Source organism: Rhinolophus hipposideros (assembly GCF_964194185.1).
Source record: "Rhinolophus hipposideros genome assembly, chromosome: 8".
Classification (NCBI taxonomy): Eukaryota; Metazoa; Chordata; class Mammalia; order Chiroptera; family Rhinolophidae; genus Rhinolophus; species Rhinolophus hipposideros.
The window spans coordinates 50,787,356-50,812,058 of record NC_138054.1 but is presented as its reverse complement, the minus strand read 5'-3'; the positions used below and the strand labels follow the sequence as shown (position 1 = coordinate 50,812,058).

Genomic DNA, 24,703 nt, shown 5'->3' with positions numbered 1-24,703 from the left:
GAGAGAGAGCCATGAAGAGCCTTCTGAACTCAGGCTTGAAGGCTAAGAGTGTGGTGAGCTGGGAAATAGGTGAGCAGCAGGTACGGCAGCCTCACGGGGGTGGAAGGGGCTGGCATGTGGGAGGAATGGAAGTCTAGGTCAAACTAAGTGAAGAGCAGAATGTTGTTAAATGAGGCGTGTGAGGCAGACCAGATACTAGAGGGCCTTGAGGTCCACGGTGGTAAGCCTGGCCTTTATTTTTCAGTGCCAGGGAACACCAGTGGAAGGATTTAAGCAGGGTCATGATCTGAGACCAACGCTGTAGGTTTTTCCTCTGTCCCATCCCCTTTCTGATGAGGAAAATCATGTTTCCTGGCTATCCCTGGTGTTCCTAAGGGTCTAGTTGTCTTTAGATGGTTACTCTGGTTTCCCACCTCATAGCCACCACTTTTGAAGGGACTATGATTCAAGAAGCATCTTCATATATTATGGGCCATTGTTAATAAATACAGTTTCTTTGGAGGTGGATGGAATTGTGGGGGGAAGTGAGGTGAAAGTCATTTACAGTTGCTTGAGCATTAGCCGCACTGCTTCTAGGAAGCTGTTAATCATGACGCAAGAATAGTTTTCCCGCATCTGGGGAGACTTGCCCTTTTAGGGACGGCTTTCTTGGCAAGTGTTTACTAGTAAGATAATCACAGTGCTGTGAGGGAGAAGCATTAAGCTCATTCCAGTGACCTTTCTCTGGCCATTAGTTGTAACAGGAGTGAGCATTAGTAATATCCTTGGTGTGGGAAACAAAAATACCAGGTCCTGTCTCTGGTTTGAAAAGACAGACTGACACGTTTCACTTATTTCCTTCCTAAATTGTACTCTCTGAACCAGAAAGCATTAAAATGTGAGTTTCCTCTCACTCTATATGAGCAAATACAATTTTTAAGGCAGTGGGATATACTGGGCCCTCTCACAGTTGCAGTGAGTGTTACCACTTGGTTGCCAGGGTCAGTTCTTTGCTTTAAATACATTTTCTTTTATGTTTCTCACAATTGCCCTATTCAATAGGTCAGCAGCTCTTGCTTCTTTCCCATTTCTCATATGTGGAAACTGAGGATTAGACATGTAAAGTGACTTTCCTAAGATCATATGCAGCTAGTAAATAGCAAAATCAGGAAGCAAATTAAGAGTTATCTGGCTTCTAAGTCTGTGCCATTCTGTATTCCTTTTTCTTTCGAATAGGTAACATATGGATGAGACATTAAATTTAAAAGTTATGAAAGTATGCACTGCAAAAAATGTTTCTCTCCCATCCCAATCCTCTTGTTCTCTTCCTCAGAGAAAACCAACCACTGTTACCAATTCTCAACATATAGTTGTATTCTTTGCTAGTCTCTTTTTGAGTGGAGAACAGAAAACACAGAATCAAATTACTGTAGAAACAGTGGTTATCGACTAGGGCAGGTGGCCTAAGAGAAACATCAGAGAAGCTTTTTAAACATTTACATGCCCTGTTTTGTTCCTCTTGACCTATACTGTGATTCTGGAAGTTTGGTGTAGGTCCCTAAAGGAAATTTTGATCCCTTCGTTGCTTCACTCTCTTGAGAATTATTGCTCAGGTATTGCTAAAATTCCTTATGTGTATTCAGGGAGGAGGTGTCACTTCCTCAAGTCAGATGAAGGAGGCTTATTGGGAGGATCGCATTTGGACTATACTGTGAAAAATAGGTTTGGAGAAATAACAGTGGATATTCCAGGTGGAAGAAATACCGTGAGCAAAGACAGAGAAAGAATCATAAGTGCAACGTGTTAGATCAGGTGTCAAAAGCACAAATATCACATGGGCCAGACAGGTAACGTAAATGACATCTAAAATCAATGGCAACCGATGCCATTGGTGTTAGGTAACTGAAGAGAAACTTCAATCTATTCCTGTACAACAGAGCACATAGGATGTATTTTTTGAACATTCAGAATTAAAATTTTAGATAGGTGATAAAGACTAATATAACTCAAACTCTAATGGATTGATTGATTGATGATTGTCTTGCATAACTCTGAGTGAACACAGCTAACTTTGGAGGCCATTATACTGTCTTTCAACCTTCGTTTAAAAGTTGTAGCCTCATTCTTAGAAAGTTTGCTTCTTACTTGTGGTAAATTTGGTAACTCTTCCCCCCTAATCTTTAAACATAAATGGCTATTTAATATCGTGTGTGTGTGTTTGTGTGTGTGTGTGTGTGTGTGTGTGTGTGTGTGATAAGAACCAATCATGGGGTTCTTTCAATTCTATTTTATTTCGAGTTCAACATTTTTTGGAAGCATTCTCCCCCATCCCACTGACATATCTATTCCTTTCCAGAAGTTTTTGTCCCCCCCGAAACAATATCATTTATATTCCTACTTGAGCATTTCGATGTCTTGTTTCAGGGTCCTGAAAGTAGAGGTTTTGGAAATAAATGAGTTGCAGTTTGTTTCATGACAGGGCTCTCCACTCGTGGGTAGTAGGCCTCTAGGTTTCCTGATCTCATTTGATCTTTACCATTTCAGCACTGACGGTAAATCACACTATGATCACACTTTTCCTTGCACCTTTTACTTGTCGTATCAGGATCCTGACAATTCTGCTACTCATTAGCTTTGTCAATTTAAATAGGACCCTTTGCAAAGCGCATTGAATAAACATCACAAAGCTTCGTATGCAATGTGTGTGAGGGCATCACTCATCTGTCTATTGTATGCACTGCTGTCATTTTAGCATTTTCTGGTCTCTATCTAAGAACTCAGAATACCGTGGGGGGCGAGGGGAGAACTGAAGTGAGACCGATGAAATGGTTGATTTGTTGCTAAGTGCAGCTGGGACAGTCTTGCTCCTGTGGAAAAGCCTGCCGCGATGTAACACGAAGTCTTAGAAACCCAGCTGTACTCAGATTGAGATTCAGAGCTAATGTTAGGTAGGCCTCATTCACCTGGATAGATTTCGTAAACATCATTTCTGGTTTATTTGTGCAGGTGATTAAAGATGGAACATGTGTGTTTTGTTCGTGGTTTAAGTTTCTAGGGAGCATGTGATGTTTATAGATATCTGGGGGAATAGTCCAGAAGGGCAGAGCCCTGTATCTGGAGGGCATGGGATTCCGTGGGTGAGCCTCGCTGCTCCTAAATGTGCCAACCTGTTATTGATGTCTGCTGTTCATGGATATGGGGAATGGGGTCAACCATGTGAATAGAGCAGGACTGATAAGGGGCTGGAATGGGAGATTAGAATCAGTTCCCTCTTTAATCCTTTTCATTTTCATGGTGGGGCACATTATTATATAAATAGCAAAGTTCTCTCTGTGTGTACAGCGATGTCTTTGTTTTAATTTGGGCTCTTACTTCTATGCAGAAATTGCTGCCACCATCTATTCAGTGGCTCAAACAAAAAACTTAGCAATTCATCTTTTTACTCACCTCCCGCAAGCAGTCTCCCAGTACTGCTTGTAGTGCTGACTCTTTCTTATCCTTCAAGTCTCACCTTAAATGTGTCCCCATCTCTGTGAAATATGTTCTGACCAGCTTTCTGAAATGGCCTCAACGGTTGTATCTTGATCCAGATTAGTTCCTTCATAGCGCTTATCACAATTTGTAATTATTTGTTTATTTTTCACTTGCTGCTGGTGAATTATTTGTTTACTTGTTTGCTTGTATCTGCTTTCTCTCTTGCTTGTTTATTGTCTGTCTCCAAACTAGATGTTAGTTCCATGAAGGTAGAGACTGTTTCTTTCATTCACCCTGTAATTCCAGCTCATAACTCAAATCCTTGCACATAGTTTACACCCTATAAATATATGCTAGATAGCATATTCAAACTAGGTCACAGGTGAGTAGTATGCTGGTAAAATCTAGCTCTCCAAAGGAAAAATAGTTTCAATTTGTAGCATTTACCGGTATTTGTGGTGTAAATAGTCCCACCATGGCAGATTTCAAGCTACCAAAATGACATCACTGAATACTGAGTTGGGAAGAGATTCACAAGAGCACTTCATTGTTGTAGATTTCTCTGTGGGAGCAGGACTGTTTAATCACCCACTCCAGCTGCATTTAGCGACTAAACAAATCAGTTATTTCATCTGTCTCTCAGTTGTTCACCCACTCAATGTTCACTAAGTTCTTAAATAACGAATATTTCTACCATACATGTATAATAGAAGTCACTTCAAGAACATAGATAAAATATGGTCAAAATAATTAGGAAGTGATGGACTTTGAGTACTTATTAATTTTTAGTATTATTTAGTTGTAACCTTATATAATTTAATTTTCAATAATGTCTATATTTAACAACTAGCTTGCAGAATTCCTGAAAATCTGCTCTTGCAAGCAGACTTCAACACTCCACTAGAGGTGACCTGTGGGTGGACCCACTGACAACTCTGCACCAATGTTTGGCTCATAAACAAACACTAATTTGTAAATTGTCATGTGGCTGAGAGTTTTTATTTACCTTGTACTACTAACGAAAACAATACTGATGTCTCCTTCTAGCTTGATATTCATGATTTGGTACAATGATTAGACAAGAGAATAAGGTGGCAACAGTGAGAAGTAAAGAAATCACAGAGAGGGAATAAGAGTAAAGACAATCCAAATCTTCCATGTAGAATGCTAGAACATCTTATTGCCAGAGATAGTTGTAGAGCCTATCTACCAGGGCTTGGTGGCCAAGAGCACTTTGAGAAAATTAGCCCAGGGCCAGAAACCCCTCATGCCTATTTTAAGTCATTGAGGTCTTCGTCGACTGGACTGCTTCCCACTTCATATTTGTCTGTGTCTTTACTGGGACAGAAACGAGCCCCGGATGGTGTCTGAGTCAAGGCCTGTAGAACTGTGGGGACTCAGAACAGATGACTATGGAGAGGTGACAAGCTCAGAGATCACAGAGAATAGGAAATATGAGGGGGAAAGCCATGTTGTGGATGCATTGCCACCTTCTGTAGGATTTTTTTCTCTTTATCAAGTATGCAGTGAGAGGTGGGGCTGGTATTTTCAGGTAAATAGACTATTGATACAGGACATATACATCATAATTAGTAGCATTTTACCATATTTGACTTTATACAGTCACAATTAGAAATTATTAGCTTTATCTTTGAAAGTGAAGGGAATGGAGTTTGGGGAATGCCTTTGACCTTTACAGCCAACAACACTAAGATACTAATCTCTTTACTTTGCTATTGGCTAGTTTCTTAACCCTTGACTTATTTCTTAGCTCATATGAATCCTTTTAAGCGAACAGCATCCATCTTATGGTGGAGTAATGAAATGTCTAATGATGCCTCCCCCCAAATCAGAAATTTTTCTCACTTAAGTTGGTGAGATGGATGAGGACATCTTGAATGAGGTACCATCTTTTATGGATTAGTTCAATTAGCATTTAAAATGTTTTTCTTTTAATTTTTCAATTACAATCAAATAACATTTATGAGCTTATGTTTAATGCCTGGTACTGTTCTAGGGCCTGAGGTTATACAGTGAAAAGATATGGTCTGTGCACTCAGACAGGGGGAACAATCAAGAAAATGGAAATTTTAAACACAGTGCATTGTGAACTGTGATGGTGGTGTGTGCAATGTGATGTTGGACCCCAGATGTAGGCAGATAAACTCAGATATCAGGAAGGGCTTCCTGGAAGCGACACTGCTTTGGTGTTGAAGTTGGAATGGAAGTTATTTAGATAAAAAAGAGGATTTAGGATGTCCTAGGGGATGGGAAGCCGGGCAGAAAAGTGAAACACAGAATACGTACTGGAAACTTTTAAAAAGTTTGGAGTGCCTAGAGCTTGGAATTGAAGGCAGAACTTTGTATGTCTGCCTCTCCATTCCCAGGGCATCTAAAAAGAAAAGAGGAGTAAAAACAAGAAGACAAATAACTTCATATTTTACTTGGGGCTAATTTTCCTGTTCTTGTTTTCAGTTTGGATTTTGGTGATCTGATTCAAGGGATGTGAGTTTTCTGTGAAATACTCGATGGAGGATTCACAACCAGATGTGTTCTTGTCATATTTGACATTATTGTTCTGTATTTTGCTACAGCTCCTGCCCATTCACACGCTGAGGCTTGGCATGGAAGTGGATTCCTTTGATGGGCACCATTATATCTCTTCGATTGCTCCAGGTTGTCCTATTGATACACTGAGCCTCCTTCAACCAGAGGATGAGCTTCTTGAGGTAAAATTTATGAGAGAACACACACAGGGCAGGAATTTTTAAACTCCAGGAAAATGTGTTCTCACCAGAAATCCACTGAGTTACATTATCACCAGTGCTAATGTAATATGACCTACTTAGATTGAAAAATCTTGGTGACTACAGTTAATACAGTATTATGTACTTCAAGGTTTCTGAGAGTAGATTTTAATCTTCTCCCTATACACACACAAAATGGTAACTATGAGATGATAGATGTGTTAACCCTATTGTGGTAATTGTTTCACAATTTATGTATATCAAATTATCACATTGTATACCTTAAACTTACACAGTGTTATGTGGCAATTATATCTCAGTGACTCTGGAAGACAAAATAAAAGACAAAGAAAAATACTAACTGCTTATGTAATGATAAAGGAAGTCGATAATATGCTTTCAGTTCATTTCCACTACCTTGTGGGACTCCTGATATGTCCATTTGAGTTTTTGTTTAAATATGTCCATTTGAGTAAGAGTTTGAGTAAGAAAGAAGTAATGTCCGATTTTGGTTTGATAGCACAATTAGTTTTTGGTTTTTTTTTTTTTTTTTTTTAGCAAAATTCTTTTTAAGAATCTGATCCCTGACCTTTATTTGCAACATATAGTCACATTTGTTTTCAGGTTTTGTTGATTATCTCTCATAAGGATTAGAGCTGGATGACTTCAAATTTGTGTATTCTTGATTGGTTTTCAGACTAGCTCCTTGGGACTCCCTTCCCAAAACATGGCAGCCTCTAGTGGGCTCACTGAGGTTCCCCAGCTGCTCTTCAGTCAGAGCCAATTCTAGAACACTTCTGCTTCGGCATGACTTTCTTGAGAAATTTTGTTAGATTGGAAAGTTCTGTGTCTAACACAACAAACAAACAAAACACCATTGAAATCCCTAATTTTACATATAAGAAAATAAGGCATTGATTTCCCCCAACTTTATATACTGGTAGAATGATGATTTTAATTCATGTTTTCTAACTCCCTTTCCCCTGTTTTTTAAATACATCTCACTACTTCCTAAGTTCCTAAAAAAAGATGTGGGGAATGATCAAACTTAGAGAAGACTCTGTAGAAGAGGGTTCTTTCTCTAAAGAGTTAGGAGCCACAGAAGCCCTAGTTTAGGTTTACTAAAATCAGCCTAGTAGTCTTAGCCAAGGTTAGAATCCTATGAGCCTTAATTGTAGAGATTTCTTCCTAAAATTTTTGTTTGCTCAAAGTGAAATGACCAGCACAGCAAATAGTTTTCTTGGTGGGTGCAGCTGCATACTTTTAAACAGTGTCCAGCCACACAGAAGAGTATGTTAAATTTCAAGGTCAAAGGGAAAAGTACTATGTCAAATTCTGTCATAAGCATAGGAGAGCAGGCTGTTCGCGTCCTGTTGTAAGATGTAGTAAGTTGCTTATTTTTAGAGGTGTTCAAGGAATGATATTGGGATGCTTATTGGCGGATTAATGCTCTAGATTTTACTATATCACTTATGGGTTTTGTTTGTTTGGTTCTGAATCATGTTCCTTTCTGATTTTCAGGGCATATGACATAGTTTTGTGGATATCACACATGATAATCTGTAGATTGATGATCATTTGGAAACTATTTCTCTGACATGTAGTTGTTAGGTACTGGGTAATGAGATGTGTTTGTTTAGAAGATGTGGAAATGTGAGCAAAAATCAGTTTAGTTCACTTTTTTGTGATAAAAATGGACACAGCATAAAATTTACATTTTGAGCATTTTTAGTGTATAATTCAATGACCTTAAATACAATTTACTACTGGTATATGGTAGGAGATAAAGAAATGTTAGCTGGATCCGAGTAGAGCAAGTACTCCTGGTCATCAGCTGAGTTCTCTGTGCCTTAGCCAGGATTAGAAATCCATGGGCTTTTCTTTTCACCTTGTAAAAGAATGTGTTGTGATACAGTAGCATGAAGACCTGAATTCATAAGTATAGATTTTTAATGAAAGAACTTGAGATATGGAAAGAAGCACAGGTTTGAAAGTTAGAAGAGCTACTTTCGGTTCTGAATTTGCCCCAGCTTAACCATCTCCCTTGGCATGTCACTTAACTTTTTTGAGAATCAGTTTCTTTGTCAATAAATGCCTACTTCACTATGTATTTGTGAGGATCTAATGAAACATTATACAGGTAAACTATAAAGGATAGCTTATTATTGGGAATATTATCACTGGGAAAAGGCATAAACAATCTTTCTGGGATAGGATGAGTGAGGATTGAATGAGGTAATGTAGTGGCACAATACTTGTACAGTATTAGGTACTCTGCAAATAAGTCCGTGTGTGTGCATTTTCTAATCACACTCTGAACAAGTGAGGCTTGACAGCACTTACGAGGGTCTCAAGTTGAAGGGCCTAGAGACATATTGTGAACTCTAAAATAAAAATTGGCTGCTTCTGAGTAACCGAATATGGAAATTAAAAAAAAAAAATCTCTGTAAAGTTAGCCAAATAAACTCCCAAACTTAAAAAGTGTGTGTGTGTGTGTGTGTGTGTGTGTGTGTGTGTGTGTGTGTGTGTGTGTTTAATGTACTCCTTAGAGTTTAAAACCAGAAATACAAATATGCTTTGGGGTTAGAACATTGCGCCAAGTCTCAGCCCAGAGCAGCTATTTGCAGCAGCCATAAATCCCCTTAGATAGGAGTTGGTAATGGGAAATGTGACCAATCCCTTTAACAATAGAGAGTAGTGAGGAAGACTACCAGGCACTGCTATAATAATTGGAGACAATTCAAATGAATAAATAATGAGCTAAATAAATATTTAAATGTACTCTAAGATAAAAAATCTGAAAAGTGATTTTCTAATTTGTTGAAATACTGTAAAACACAAACTAATACTTGCGTATGGGTAGAATTCCTGCTTTTATTGTATGTGTTTGCGTTCTTTTTAATGTAGGCTACTACCAATTTGGTTGGTTTTAGAACTTTCTGTGCTGTGGCACCATGGATATGGTGTGGCCAGTGATGGGTGCCTCCTTACCCATTTTTGTATGAATTTGGACTTGTAATTCTTCCAAAGAAAACCTTTCATCTGTTGCTGAGCTTGCTGTCCCTGGACTGCTTCATAAGTCATAAAGTCTTGGGAGACGATATTTACTTCTCCACTAGGACAATCTCCCTGAAGCACATGTGGGTCTCTTTACTATGTGGTGATTTTTTTGTAAATAATTAAGAGGCAAGTAGATTGTCTGGCCTGATGGCTAAGTGCTTGGTATATTCCAGGCCTCAGAGTGGTTCCAAGGGACGATTGATTTGGGGCTCAGATCACTGCTGATGAGATGCTTCCAACAACCAACTGTGCTCTTATTCTCTGAGCAATGACAGATTTTGTGGAAAGATTCCTCCCAGGAAAGGCAGCCCTGCCAGTTATCTGGACATTAGCAGTATACCTGTCAGAAATTAATGTGAGACCAGAAATGTCTTTATCGCTAATAATGCTAAACCCTCCTAGGAAGGTAGGAGTCAGATGTGAAAAGATTATTTGTTGCCTGGATGTGCTCGTACCTCAGCTTTTTCAGAGTAGCAGACAGATCAGGTTTTGGTGATTTTTAGTTAGAACTGATAGAGCTCCTTGAGCTAAAGTCATATGTATGGAAAATTAGAATAGACATCTTTTGAAATGATCTTTGGTGCAAAATATTATTATGCACTAAAATAATACAAAATTTAGATAACTTTTGGTGATAAGCATTAATCATTATTAAGGAATAGTTGGTTATATTTTTATTCTTTTACACATATGAGACGTGTAAAATAATTTGAAAACTGACAGACTTCCTATAATTGGTGGCTGTGCCAGCAGACTCTGTAAGAATAGAACTGATGCAAAGCGATATGTATTTCTTTTCTATAGAAGTGATTTTTCTAGGCCTGGTGTTAAGAGTTTATGGGATGTGAAAGAAAATTGTGAACTGATGCTAAATTTTGACAGCCTAGTATGCTAGATCTTGTTACCCACGCGTTGTAGGTTCAGCAGTATTAACAGCCTTAAAGTTAGTGTTACTATCTATAGTGACAGTCTTACAAAATTAAAAAGCAAAAGGAAGTGGTCTTAAGAAGAGTGGGAATGATATTTAATGTGTTTAAGGAGAGATGGGTAGAAGTAGATGAGAGCATACAAGAAAGGAGAAACCATGGAGGTATGAAAAATTAGGCAGATCACTTACCCAGTAAAAGTTATCCTCTGCACACATTTTATGAAAATTATAAACAAAGGTTCAATAAAGATTTAAGTCATAATTTTTATAAATTTTAAGGATTTCTAATGTTTTTAGTTACTACTAAAATACTATTAAATTTAGGCCTTTTGTTTACAGGGAAAGTAAAACAATATCCTATTTTCATTTTGAGATTGATGTCAACAAGAGACTTGTTTTTTCATTTGGGATCTCCTCAATTCTGACTTATCCCTTGCCTTTTTAGGTCAATGGTGTGCAGCTCTATGGGAAATCGCGCCGAGAGGCAGTCTCCTTTCTTAAAGAAGTGCCACCCCCCTTTACCTTGGTTTGCTGTCGACGGTTGTTTGATGATGAAGCCTCTGTTGATGAACCAAGGACCACTGAAGCCTCTCTTCCTGAGACTGAGGTACTAAATGAATATACTGTGGTTCCCATAGGCATGCCCATTCATCAAGAATGACCCAAAGAGTGTATCCCAATATTCAAGGGAGGGGAAAATACTTCACCCTTTTTTATTTCACTATAGTAGCTCTCGATGGCAATAATACACAGCTTTTCAAATGGTTACTTTTCATTTAATGTCATAAATTTTCCCGTTTTCCCCCTTGAAATATTAGTGACATTAATGAGTATGCACTTTGTTTTAGAGAATTTTTTAACAATAATTGCCTGGGCTCATTACTTTTAGCTCCCAGTTCAACTCAGTTCATCTTAATAAGTTTAAGACATTGGTGAGAGTTGAATATCTAATGGACTTCCTTTTTTCAGAGCCTTAAAAATATGAAGATCTATGACCAATTTCGAAGTGAGTCTAAAAATTGCTGTAAAAGCCTTCAGAAGGTCAGAGAATAAAATAACACTTTCTGTGCCTTGGTACTCTTTTTAAGAGCATTGTAATTATGGAAACAGTTTTAAGCAAATGCTTTGTCATCTTCTGCCATTTGTAACCTCATTTTTTATGCCGTTTTCCCCTTTTCCAGACTGTCCTAGGTTACAGTTCCATTAACAGCAGTTTAGATACACGGGGCCTTCCCTTTTACCTGCCTCTAGTTTGAATTTCAAGATACGTGGGCCCTATCCTGCTTCTACCACTTAATGATTGGGAACCTTTGAGCAAATAACTTGACTGTTCATATCCTTCCTCTGCAAAAGGGGGATGCTTATAGTACTTACCTACCTCATCCGTTTGTGGAAAAAGGAGATGAAGTATCATATGTGCAAAGCTCATGTTGCAATGCCTGCGCATGGAAAGTGCTCGGTAAAAGTTAGCTATAGTTATTCCTGACTACCTTTAGTCCACCCATCTTTGTTTTCTGATCTCCTAAAGTACATAGGAGTCAACATAGCTCTGTCTTATAGTCGCAGATGCTTTAGGATGTATTAAGCTTGTTTTTACACCAAAACTGTAAGCTCTGGTGGGCACAGTACATATCTTAAAATTATTTTGTATCTCATGGTGTTTTTATTCTGTACTGGGCATGTAAGAAGTACTTACCGTGTTTCCCCAAAATAAGACCTAGCTGGACCATCAGCTCTAATGGTTAAATTAATACCATTAATTTAAGCAAAAATTAATATAAGACCTGGTGTTATATTATATAAGACCCGGTCTTATTTTACTATAGTAAAATAAAATCTTATAGTAAAATAAGACCGGGTCTTACAGTCCTATAGTAAAATAAGACCGGGTCTTACATTAATTTTTGCTTTCGGCTAGGTCTTATTTTTGGGGAAACATAGTAGTACACATTATTGATTATTGATTGAAAAATCTTTTTTTAATGTTTATCTTTAGTAAAATGTACATCAAGGAAGGGATTCACATGCCACACTTTTGTGATTCTTGCCATCTTTATTAAAATTAAATGTGGGTGATGGCTTACCTCTAAAGGTTGATAAAAATGCCTTTGATCTAATCTTACAGGGTGTGTAAATCACCAATACAGCCTGCTGACTCTGTGCTCCCATCTGTCATATTTTACCACAATGGATAAACAACAGCTCTGAATTATGCTAAATGTCAACCTTGCTGCCCATTAGTTGATTGCTTTCTATTCTGTAAATACAGGAGTTATGCAGAATTGATTGTATCAAAGTGATAGATTTCGGGTTGGAGTATAATATCTTATATACCTAGATGCCTTGAAATTTCTGTAAACTTGGGTTTTACAATTATATGTGGTTTCTTAAAATCCTGGCTCTCTTTTCCAACTGTCTCTTTTTTTAATTTATCCCAATATTATCTTAGGTTCTTAAACCCTATCTGATTAGGCAACTCAGCCAAAATTCTAATGCTCATTAATCAGGGAGGGTATTAAATGCCCCAGTAAAACATCAGTCATATTGTGTTAGCCATCAGAACTTTATTCTTTATTGAAGGTATGAGTATTTTCTTTTTAAGTGTATCATTTCCTCACATTAGGCTGATATATACAAAGGTTATTGATCCAGAACATTCCCACTAATTTCAGGTTTTGTGATTAAAGAAACAGGAAATTGTTACCATGTTTAGATTCAATTCATCATGGATTGACTATTGACTTCCCATGTCCTGCAGGGACGGTTTGAGATCCAGACCAACTCTAATTTAAAAATGTTTTTGTATTAGCTGTGGTGTCTTACTCTTTCATTTAGAGGGGTTTTCCCCCACCTTTGATTCCATTAGATGGGATTTTCTTATACAAGTCACACAAAATTACCTTTATAGAAATAATGTACTTTCATTTTATTTACTAGTATCACCCAGAGTTTTAAGAAGTCTACTTTTAAAATTATTACTTAGTCTGTAGCTTTATTTAAAAAGAATTTCGAGGTAAACAAACTGAAAAATGGATGATTTACTATTATTGAGCAGATATTTTTTGAGAGCCTATTATGAGCCACGTACTATTGTGGGTTGAGTGGATAACCATGGTAAACTTTATGCTGGACTGCACACAGTTCTAATCTAGGAGCCAGGCATTTTGTTAGATGCTAGTGCTGCAAAGAAAAAGAAGATAATTCTTGAGCTTCCGCTAAAAATTCAGAGTATTTGGAGGAAGGTAAATCATAGAAAAACAACAATACAGTGCTATAAACAGTATACAAAAAAGTTAGAGCAGATAGTCTCCTTCTGAATATTGACTCATTGACCCTGTATCATTTAGCTTCCTAGAATCCCATGTAGCAGTGACTCTTTTCCCTGAATGGAGGCGGTACCTGGAATAGTGAGATTTGGGCGTGTGAGGTCAAGGAAAATAACCAAGGACCTGTGTCCTGGATAGTTGGACTGGCCTACTTCCTCCACGATCAGATTTTCCTTATTTCAACTCCGTGATTTTTACCTGCTTTTAGACTTACATGGTTCCCAAAGACTTGGATTTTTGTCTGCCTTAGTTTCCTAGTCAAGTTTTTCTTGAAAACATCTAGGAGCCAACAGAAGTGGTTTTTCTTTGTTGTATCCTGGCCTCTCTCTCTGTTGGCATCTTTCTCTGTCTCTCACTGTGATTATGAATTCAGGTACTGCTACTTAAATATCTTATAAGCTTTGACTTTGTATGATGTTTTCATTTTTCCTTAAATTGCATATTTTTCCTTTTATGCTTCTAATGGGATGACAGAACTCATTGAAGTATAAGAGGTCAGTGTTAATACTTTGAAACAGATACTTTACATTTAAAAAAACTATATGAACAGTTATTAAGTGCTTTAATTTTTATGAAATCTTTTACTAGACTGTATGTGCCCCAGTGCATGCCCCTTTTAAAAAGATTAAGAAGAAAAACTACGCATGCCAAAGAGAATCCCTGGTTTGAGTAGAAGCTATGACATTCCGAATATGTACTTGTCAGAATTGAAAGGATAGTATTTTGAAGCATTTGTGTTCTTTGGTATTTCAGGATGACCACAATATAGATGTCAATACTGAAGAAGATGATGATGATGGGGAATTAGCCCTATGGTCTCCCGAAGTCAAGATTGTTGAACTAGTTAAAGATCATAAAGGCTTGGGATTCAGCATTTTGGATTACCAGGTATAAGAACCTCTATAGAGTTTTTGGAGTGATTAGTTTGCATTAATGTTGTATGAAGTAGTAATTGTTTAAGGCACCCATTGACTTAAGTAAAACTGAATGGTTTGATGTATAATGCTACTGTCCAAAGATGGGGTGTTATAATTTCCATTGTTACCTTTATAATTGATAGCTCCCTTAGTGAATAAAATGGTGGATGATACAATAACTGGACAATAAGGGAAACAATAGTTTTATACCCATAGATGCTTTTAGAGACTGGAACTTGATGAATTTTTTTATATGGAGTGTTTTCTTCCCCCCACCTTTACTGAGATATATTTCACACACCATACAATTCACCCATTTAAAGTGTCCAGTTTGGTTGCTTTTAGTATATTCAAGAGTTGTGCAGCAATCTAATTTTAGAACATTTTCATCACCCCAAAAAGACACCCTGTACATATAAGTAGTCATTCTCAATTCTCAGTCTCCTCGCCCTCCCCTTCACATGGAGGTTTCTATACTTTTGCTTGCCTATTAATCTCAATGAGTTTAATTAAGTAGAAAATGTTCTTGGCAAAATTATATATTTGTATTTAATAATGGAACACAAAATATTTATGTATTTATATGTACCCCAGATATAACTAAAGTTATTGATGCATTTAAGAGAAGGATGTGAAAGATCACAATAAGACATCTATGTGTCTTACCCGTTTGTAGTATTTTTAGAACTTCTGATTATCATGGGGAATTAAAACTGTTGGCAAGAAATCGCTTCATTTTTAAGATGCATATTTTAATACATTTGTGCTGCCTAAACACATTGTGGTTTGATAAAGCAAAATGTACTCTATCAAAGCACATAAAATGCCAAGTAATATAAAAATCAATTCTTTTATTTTTAATATAATAAGGCATTCGGGAATAGATGAAAAGCAGAATACTTTGAGCATTATGTAAGACATTAAGTTCAATATTTTGGCAGTGTGATTTAAGATGACTGAAATAGATTATATCTGTTTCATTTTTGTTGGCATATTTCTGTGCCAGACAATCCTCTCCGTTATTAGAACTTCTCTTTGGAATATTATTGAATTATGAGTTGTTGATTCCAAATAGTGCATACTTTGGGAAACATTTTTATGAAGATATCAATACTGTAGATTCTAGAACTTTATATATTGGTTATTGTTAGAGCTTATAAAACAAATGGCAGGTACTGTCTCATTTTTTTATTCCCCAATGTAGTTCTATTACCTAGCACATGATAGGTGATTAACAAATATTTGCAGAATGATTGGGTAAAGTTTAGATTAGCCAAAATTAACTGAGACTAAATGAACACATTTAGTGGGATTTTTTGTAACCATTTGATAATTGGGATTTACTCTGGTAAACACCTCTCAGGTGTGGTTTAGATATTCAACTGTATTTCCATTATCATTGGAATCTATTAATATATGTATTCGCATTCTTCTATAATAAATATATCATAACAGTTGCTCTTATCCTTTTAAATGACATTATCTGCAAGTTTTATATTTTGAATTTGCAGATGTTAAAGCAGAAGTGCATCAGAAATTTAAAAAAACAAGCTTCAGTAAAAGATGGAAAGAAAACTTGATGTCCTTAAAAGTTTAATCCCTAGTTGACAGAAACATTTCTTTATGCGTTCTGAGCTTTACACTTAAAAATACACACACACACTCACACACACATACACACACACTATTCTAAATATGGAATTTCTTTTCTTCACTGCATTCCTATAGATATGCATTGTAACATACCATTGGTTTTTAGTTTATTTTTATTTATAAAATTTGAGGTGCCCCCCATCTCATCTTCCTCATAATCATCATTATGCATACAGCACTGACATTTATTTCTGCACGAATTATATAGAGTAATTTTGCTGCCAAGGAAGTACTAGGTATTCTTTTTGTTTTTTTGCTTCTCAGAGAACTGAGAAAAATACTTGATTTTCTAAAAGCTGCTTTGATTTACAGTAAAGGGCTCAGCTTACTCACTTCTGTAGGTAAACTTTGGAAGAAATCTTAAATTGAGTGTTTTTCTTAAGTCAATCTTAGGTACACTTCTATATACAGCACATTTTCTGTATACAACTACAGAACTGTTACCCACTATGATATTTAGCTAACATATATACAGTTTAAAATTTGGTTTTAGGCAAGTTAATTAATTGGTTATACCATCCCTTGTAATTAGCTAATAAATTCTAAAGTTCAAAAATATTTTTTTCAAGTTCAGGTGAAGGTTTAGCAAAAAATCATGAAAGGCCATGTTCCTGGTTATTATTGTAGTTGATGCGTCCTGTATGAATTTATTAGGTAGCTGAATAGGACCAAAGCAGATTCACCCCCTCACCTCTATCCCCACCCCCAGATTTAGCATATTTAGAATAAGAGGTAAGGTAGAAACATCTTGACCCACAGGGAGAAAGTATTAGTAGAGTGGGAGAGCCTCTAGGTTTTAAAGGACCTGCATCAGCAGTACTGAAGAGACTGAAAATTTACTTTGGAATATTAATTTTCATTAACCACTTTTCTCACTAATGGGTTTTTCTCAAGAATAATAAGAAATTCCTCAAGAGCCTGACAAAATTATATACAATATCTATTTCATGGGTGCTTATGCAATTTCTTCATCTATAAAATGGGAGTAATAATGCCTAGCCCAAAGGATTGATGTGGGTTAAATTAATGTGTAAAGAAATGGAACTATTACATTTTTATGGAAATGTGAGTATTATTAATAGTTATCCAATTTAGAAAATAAAGACAAAAATTTTGATATTTTTCTAAGATGGGGCCATACTACAATATGTACGAACTCTATCAATTTTCAACTATCTAATTAGATTAGGCAAATTAATGTTAGATGCATTTGTTTAGTGAAGTCTAAATTTAATTGTAAAATTACATTCTAAAACGCAGCCAACTCATGACGAGCCATATGTGATTATCCAGTTGTAGAATATTGGCCAGAAATTTGCTTTCTACATAAATTGGGCCAAACCTTAGGAAAACACGAGTGAACAGATAAAGGATCTTGAATTGGCCATGGATATATGGGGTCCAAGAAAAGGTGGTAAAAAGAGTTTTAAAATTTTAAGACATAAAATTCAGCTACTGTTGTTTACCTATTCTCATTGGCTCTTAATCCTTTTGAATGTAATTCACTCTCATCTCTAGCAGAGGAATATCTAAAGAATCTGAGATACTGAAAATTAGCTATCTCGACAGGTGGTTCAGTGATTAACGATTGATGGAAGTTGTGTAGCTAAGCAGAGAAAAGAAGCATGTCTTTAGACCTGAAATAAAGGAGCTGAATCTGATGTACAGGTCTGTAGCTCAGTCATATGGCCAAAGACAAAGTGTGGAAATTCATTTTAATGAAAGGCATTTTAAGGAGATTGGGGCAAAAGAAAAGGAAAAAGCAAAGAAGACATAGTATATATGATTCAGGTTGTAAGACTCCTCATTAAATTTTAGGGTAAAGTGATAGTAACTTCGTTGGCTGTATTTGAATGAAGGTAGAATATTTGTTGGTCTCAAATATGTCTGGGTACTACTCTAGGTAGTGGCTAGTTAAAATCCTGCCCTGTATGTCACCGTATGATAGGAGTCATTATTCACTATAGCGTCACGCCTTCGAGGATTGTGTCATGGAAAGCAGCAATGTGAATAATTTGTCAAGATCTTACATATTGTGGCTTAACTATGTACTCTGTTCCTAAACAACATTAAACGCTCAGAAATTTGATTATAAGTTTTTATAGTATAGTTTCTTGCGAGTTTCTAGATGTGGCTTACATGATGTGCCCTAGTTATCTTTGTCTTAATTACCCAGTATTTATGTGTAATGTCTTTATTCCTTAGAATACTACTAATGCCCAGACTAATATTAATCTTAATATTTATACAAATAAAATTAATGGAAACATTTATTGGGTGTTTACTATTTGCTAGGTACTGTTCTAATTGCTTTATGTATTCCCTGCAATAACCATATGAAGTTCATACTATTATTATCCTCATTTTAGAAGTGAGGAACCCGAAGCATAGCAAGGTTAAGTAACTAGTCCAAATCCACACAGCTAGTATATGGCAGAATTAGAATTTGAACTCAAACAGTTGGCTCCCAGAGCCTGTGCTTTTAACCATCATACTCTACTGCTTTTTCCTTATGAGTGGTGCTCCCATGTACATTTTGTTACTGGGGATCCCTGTAATAAATATATCTTCCTATTTTTCCAGCCTGCAGGAAAACTTCATATCTTAAAGACAAGCTTCTAGATAATATTCTCATTTTTAATGCTTATATGAAAGTTCAGTAAGTATTAAAAATTAATATAGTCTGTTCATATGCATTGTGTAAGAGCTAGCATTTATTGCTTCAAATGAAAATACGACTAATTACAAATTTAAGAATCCTAGGTTAGTGCAAGTAATTAGTTGTGGGTGAATCCTCAGTAATGAAGCAATTATTAGGTAGTCTGAGAATCTGTAATTTTCAATTTCTACCAAAAAGCTTGAAATAGGTTTAGAACTGTGGATTTTACCTTCGGTTGACCTTATAAATTAAACATGGCAAGTGTATATTTTCTGGGTTTTGATTTATGTTGAACTTTGAATAACCCTTCATGACGATAAATCACTAGAAATATTTGTCATTAGCCAAATTTTGAACATTAGCCATGATATTGCCATTCTTGATACTTTTGAATTTTAGTGATTTAGAAGGTAAAATTTATTAACAAATAGTCTTCCACCCTCCCACATCCCATTGCCTTCTGATATGGACAGACTGAACTTTTGTCAAAGTAGATATTTTTCAAAGACTGAGTTTACCTCCCACACAGAGAGAGATAAAAATAGAAAGCACAGCCACTGAGAGGTGATTCATACGTAAATACTGTTAGTAATGCTTGAAAAAGTTGTTTGAAAGACCACAGGCAAATGATGATTCATTAAAAAGAATAGTGAAAATATTCCTCCCTATAAAACTTAACAGTGATTAATTTTTTTATAGAAAAAATGGGTTAAAGAACCCAAATAGTATAAATGTATTGCAGTATGGCTGTGTCTTGGATATGGTATGTGTGAGATAAACTTAGTGTGCAGTTTTTGCCTGACTACTAACTCTATTATATGGAATTCTCTTTAAAGAAGACTTTTGAAATCTATAGGAAGGGATATAAATTTCATGAACATAACTTTAAAATGATGTTTTTCTTATATGTACAACAGAAAAACTTTCTGAGCATTTTAGAAATGTTTTAAAAATAAATATTACATACATATGGCATAAAAAGTCAAAAGTACATAAAGGTATACCATGCCAAGTAGTTCTATCTTTGACCATAATCTCTTCTCCCAGATAAAACTGTTTTTCCTGTTTATTCTCACAGGATATTTTATATTAATACATTCATGGTTAGATAAGTAATAGTTTTTTAATAGTTTTTATTTTTTTAAACATAAAGGGACTATGTCATAAACATTTTAAGCACATTGCTTTTTTTCTCAATTATCTGTTATTTCATTTTGGAATTTAGAGAGCTACCTAGTTATTTTTCAATGACTGCATAGTATGTTATTGTTGCTGTACAATTAATTTAACCAATCTCTTATACCTAGTTGGTGGGTATTTCAAATGAGGCTATAATGGCTATCCTTGTCATACTTTTGTAAAAAGATGGGAATACATCTTGTGATAACTTAAATTTTGGTGTATTTTTACCAAATTGCTTGACCATAACTGTTTGTGAAACTCACGTGTATTTAGACCACTTAAAATTGATGCCTCCTTATGTAGAGTCATTTCTTTATTCAGGTAATTCTCCTGGAAAATAAAGTGTAAGAGGTGCGTAATTCATAAATTTGCAATTGGTTTTCTATGATATGGACCAATTAAGTGATAGCAACACATAGCCTTCAATTTTGTTTCAACTTTATATTGGCAATAATTAATTTATTGGCCTTTGTAGCTAACAGGGCATAAACTATTTATATTCAGGCTTTGATATTAGTGCCCAGAAGTCTAGTCCTACTTCTTCCACCGGTTTTAATCGTGTTTATCAGAAAATTGAGTTTAAAAATGGAAGAAATTAAGGATTTTAATTTTTGCCAACAGAGTTGAATGCTGGGTGAATTTGAGTGAATGCTACTATAAGTACATAGTGTTCAGTGACTTACAGAAGCCCAATCTTTATGCTGATTAGTTTATAGAATCCGGGGATATACAATGTGATAGTTAGTGACATAATTTTAACATCTAGTAGTACAGTTGAGCCTTGAGCAATACAGAGATTAGATACATCAACCCCTGCACAAGCAAAAATCCACATATAACTTTTGACTCCCCCAAAACTTAACTAATAGCCTACTGTTGACTGGAAGCCGTACTGATAATGTAAATGGTTGATTAACACGTATTTTGTATGTTATATTTATGATGTTCTGTATTCTTACAATAAAGTAAGCTAGAGAAAAGACAATGTTATCAACAGAAATCATAAAGGAAGAGAAACTACATTTACAGTATTAATTGAAAAATAACCATGTATAAGTGGACCTGTGCAGTTCACACCCATGTTGTTCAAGGGCCACTGTAAACATATTACCGTGTTTCCCCGAAAAGAAGACCTAGCTGGACAATCAGCTCTAATGTGTCTTTTGGAGCAAAAAATAATATAAGACCCAGTATTATATTATATTTTGTTATATTATACTATACTTATTATATTATATTAATTATATTGCATTATGTTATATTATATTATATAAGACCCGGTCTCATATTATAGTAAAAAGGACCGGGTCTTATATAATTTTTGCTCCAAAAGACGCATTAGCGCTGATTGTCTGGCTAGGTCTTATTTTCGGAGAAACACGGTAGTAATATTAAAAAGTCCGATCCAAACCTATACTATGTCCAGAATCTAAGATACAGAGAGCAATAATATATTGCAACTTATTACATTGTTCCACTTTAATGCTCAAAGGATTTTATAACCTGGCCACCAGTATTTGCTTTGTTTTCCTCTTTTGTCTTTTTTTTTTTTTTAAGGAGCTCTTTGGGTCCAATTCACCCATGTAGCATTAAGATATTAGTACTAAGCAAAATACAGTCAATCTACTACTAATGGTAGTATTCGTGGTCTTGCAAATGTCTCATGCAGCTGACTGTTAAACAAATCACACAGCTGCTTTTAAAGGTCACTTTGCTTAACAGAACTTAGGGGAACTGATAAAGGCTATTCTTTGCCCATCCCTGATTCCTATCCACATTTATTTTTATTAACATCAAAGTACTGTAAGCTGCCATGCCAACTGGACTGAAGATTTCTTTTTCACACAGGATTTGCTTCCTTTCCCTCTATGGGAAAGTTCTGTATCCTTTAAATCATTTTAAGCTGCTTCATTTAAAAAATAATTCTTAATAGTGTGTTCATGGAGTGGATTGATTGTGGCTACTGGGGAAATGCTCTCATGGCTTAAAGACTGCTTTTCAAGCCTGCGAAGTGGGTGAATGAAGGGAGCCCACTCCTGGTGTGTGGAGTTTGTAGTGTGCTCAGGATGATGACTGACTTCCAAAAACTTCACTGCAGCAAGACTAAAGGCATCAGGACACCAGAAGCCACTTAATAAGAGATCAAAGAGGCTGTGTGTATATCAGCTTGAAATCCAGATAGTACAGATCAAAAGCTTGCCTTAGCGAGGCAGCTGCAGGGGGATGAAGTTAGCAGGAGGCCTCAAAGATCTTAAGTCAGGCCTGATGTTGAACTTTGCGGGAATTTCATGGCTCCTCAGGAATACGAATTTGGCAAAAAATCCCATTGTGTCTAATGGGGAGAGAGGGAGAATAGAGAGAGAGAAGGCAGCAAATGCTTGTCAGCTGGATGGTGCTTTCTCATAGGGTAACTTTCCTTTTAATGTTTCTTAAGGACTGTTTCTGCTTCATGCTAGAAGGCATTGCTGAGAAAGAGGCGATCCTGAAAAATATGTCTGTTGTTTTACCTTTAGAACAACATTTTTTTTTAAAAAAAGAGTTGGTCTAAAGGAGAAACTCAGTCTCCAGAGGTGTTTCATCACCAGCCTTTCCCTACCTCTAGGTATAGGTGTGTTTTGGAAGTTCCTACTTGATTCTGATGTCAGATTTTGATGTTTTTACTAGCAGAAAGCCCTGCTAGTAGATGGAAGTCATAGCCCTTCCTAGACTATGGCAGAAAGAGTGACTCAAATCCACAAATAGGTATTGAGAGCCTGTTTTCCCATAATGTGGTGATTTGTACTGCTCTACCCTGTTTGTGGGTATCATTTGGAGCCAGGCAGTGATTCAGGCTCCCCTCAGTGAGGGCCAGAAAGTGGTGCTGCCTCCTGGTACCTAAGGCCTAATTTGATAATGATTCCTGAAAGGGGATTGACTCCCTGATCCTTACACACCATTTTCTAGGGCTCACGTCCCCCCTTTAAGCTGCCCCCTCTGTATTTGACTTTAATTAGATATTGCATTCACCAGTATGCCACTGTGAACATATATGGTTAAGAGCACTAACTTACAAGTCAGAAAGGACTGGGATTTGCATTCTGGCAGTGATATCCTACTAGGACTTTGAACAAGTTTGTCAGTCCTTATTCTCTCTCCACTTACTAAAATAATAAGGTCTAACATAGAAATCGTATTTGCCTGTAAAGTTGTGAAAACTAAATAAAAGATCTATGTAAATACCCATACTTTTGTCCGCATAAAATAACGTGTTTACTGTTTACCGAAAAATGATGGTGATGGATTTCTAAAGCTAGAATCTGAGCACAGACTTGCTATACCTGTTATTAATTTTCTTGTTAAAAAATTAGTTGTTTACTAATATGAACTAGTATGAGGGATATAAAGATGAAAAGATATTTTCCCTTTAAAGATCTTATATTTAACAGATGTTTAGTGAGCACCACTGTCCCCATCACTGAGGATATAAAAGTGAACAAAATAGATACTAGACTCCATGTCCTCAGGGGGTTTAAATTCACTTGAGAGTAGAGACATACTGAACAAATAAACGTTTGTTAGAATGGGTGAATGAAGGGAGCCCACTCCTGGTGTGTGGAGAATAAATGAAACAGAATTGGGGACAACTCTAGAGAATACATTACGATTTTATCAATGGTGACAGGAAGACTAAGAGACCCTGTGATGATTGTTTCTTAGGCTCGAGAGAAGCCTCACAGGGAACTGAGGCACGCTTTGTAGACAAACTGGTAGTAGACATTCTAGGCCCAGGAATATCCTGGAATTCATAACTTGGTCCCGATTTCATGGCTTTATTTTCTTTAGTAAACTGAACTGTTTAATATCTGTTTAAACTTCCAAATTTTATTCCTTCTAATGAAAAATCCTTTGAGAAATTTTGTGTTCTAACATTTTATTTGGAAAACATGACTACCATTTCACATGGTAATAATGGCCAGTCATGATGTATTGCTTACTCTGCAGCAGGCATCGTTGAAAGTGTGTGTGTGTGTGTGTGTGCGCGCGCATGCATCTGTGTGTGTTTGCGTGCTGAATTAATCATGTATACAACCCCATGAGGTAGGTCCTATAATCATCCTCGTTTTATGGATGAGGAAACTGATGACAAGAGGTTAAGGAATTTGCTCAGAATCACCAAATTAGTTAATAGTAGAGCTGGGTTCCTAAGTCTGTGGTCTAGTAGTGTGAAAGTACAGTCATTAGACATGAAACAACACTGATTCTTCATAATTATGGCTCAAGTGAAAGATGGTAAACAATTTCAATTGTGTTTCCAGAAAGACGTACTTATTACAGTTTCAAAAGATTTGCTTCAGAGTATTCCTGAATCCTTATGGTCCTTTGCCTTTACTCCTCCCAACTGGACAAAGCTGTTTGGAGACTGATGGCTTTTTCACCACTGGAGAGTAGAAACTGTGTTTGTTTTACCTAGATTTCCCAGCAGGACTCCTGGGCCTTTTTCCCATGCAGTTTCAAAGCTGGCAAAGTTTTATTTTACGTGTTGTATACTACGTAATACAGCGTGTTGGTTGCACTTTCAAGGATTAAAAAAATAAATTGCAGGATCTTTTCTAAAGAATGAAGGGCATCCTGGGTCCTTAATTTGGTGGCTCTGGTTATCAGAGATCCTCCCAACCTAGAGGTGGCTCCCATGTTTCAGTGTCAGCTTTCAGGGAGAGTGAGGACTGAGGACGCCATTGCTGTTCTGAGCAGGCTCTTCAGGTGCAGAGGTCAGCATATCTGGAGTATAGGGTTAACCC

The 24,703-nt window shown here is 36.3% G+C and overlaps 1 protein-coding gene across 5 annotated transcripts in view; it reads left to right on the top strand.

The window, feature by feature from the left end:
* The window catches only part of PATJ (PATJ crumbs cell polarity complex component), a 299,142-nt gene that overhangs the window by 52,635 nt on the left and 221,804 nt on the right, over window positions 1-24,703 (top strand). For all 5 annotated transcript variants that reach the window (XM_081055925.1, XM_081055924.1, XM_081055921.1 and 2 more), the window contains exons 15-17: window positions 6,048-6,182; window positions 10,634-10,795; window positions 14,268-14,402. In XM_081055925.1, coding sequence (XP_080912051.1) covers window positions 6,048-6,182; window positions 10,634-10,795; window positions 14,268-14,402 — 432 coding nt within the window. The remainder of the gene's footprint in view (window positions 1-6,047; window positions 6,183-10,633; window positions 10,796-14,267; window positions 14,403-24,703) is intronic.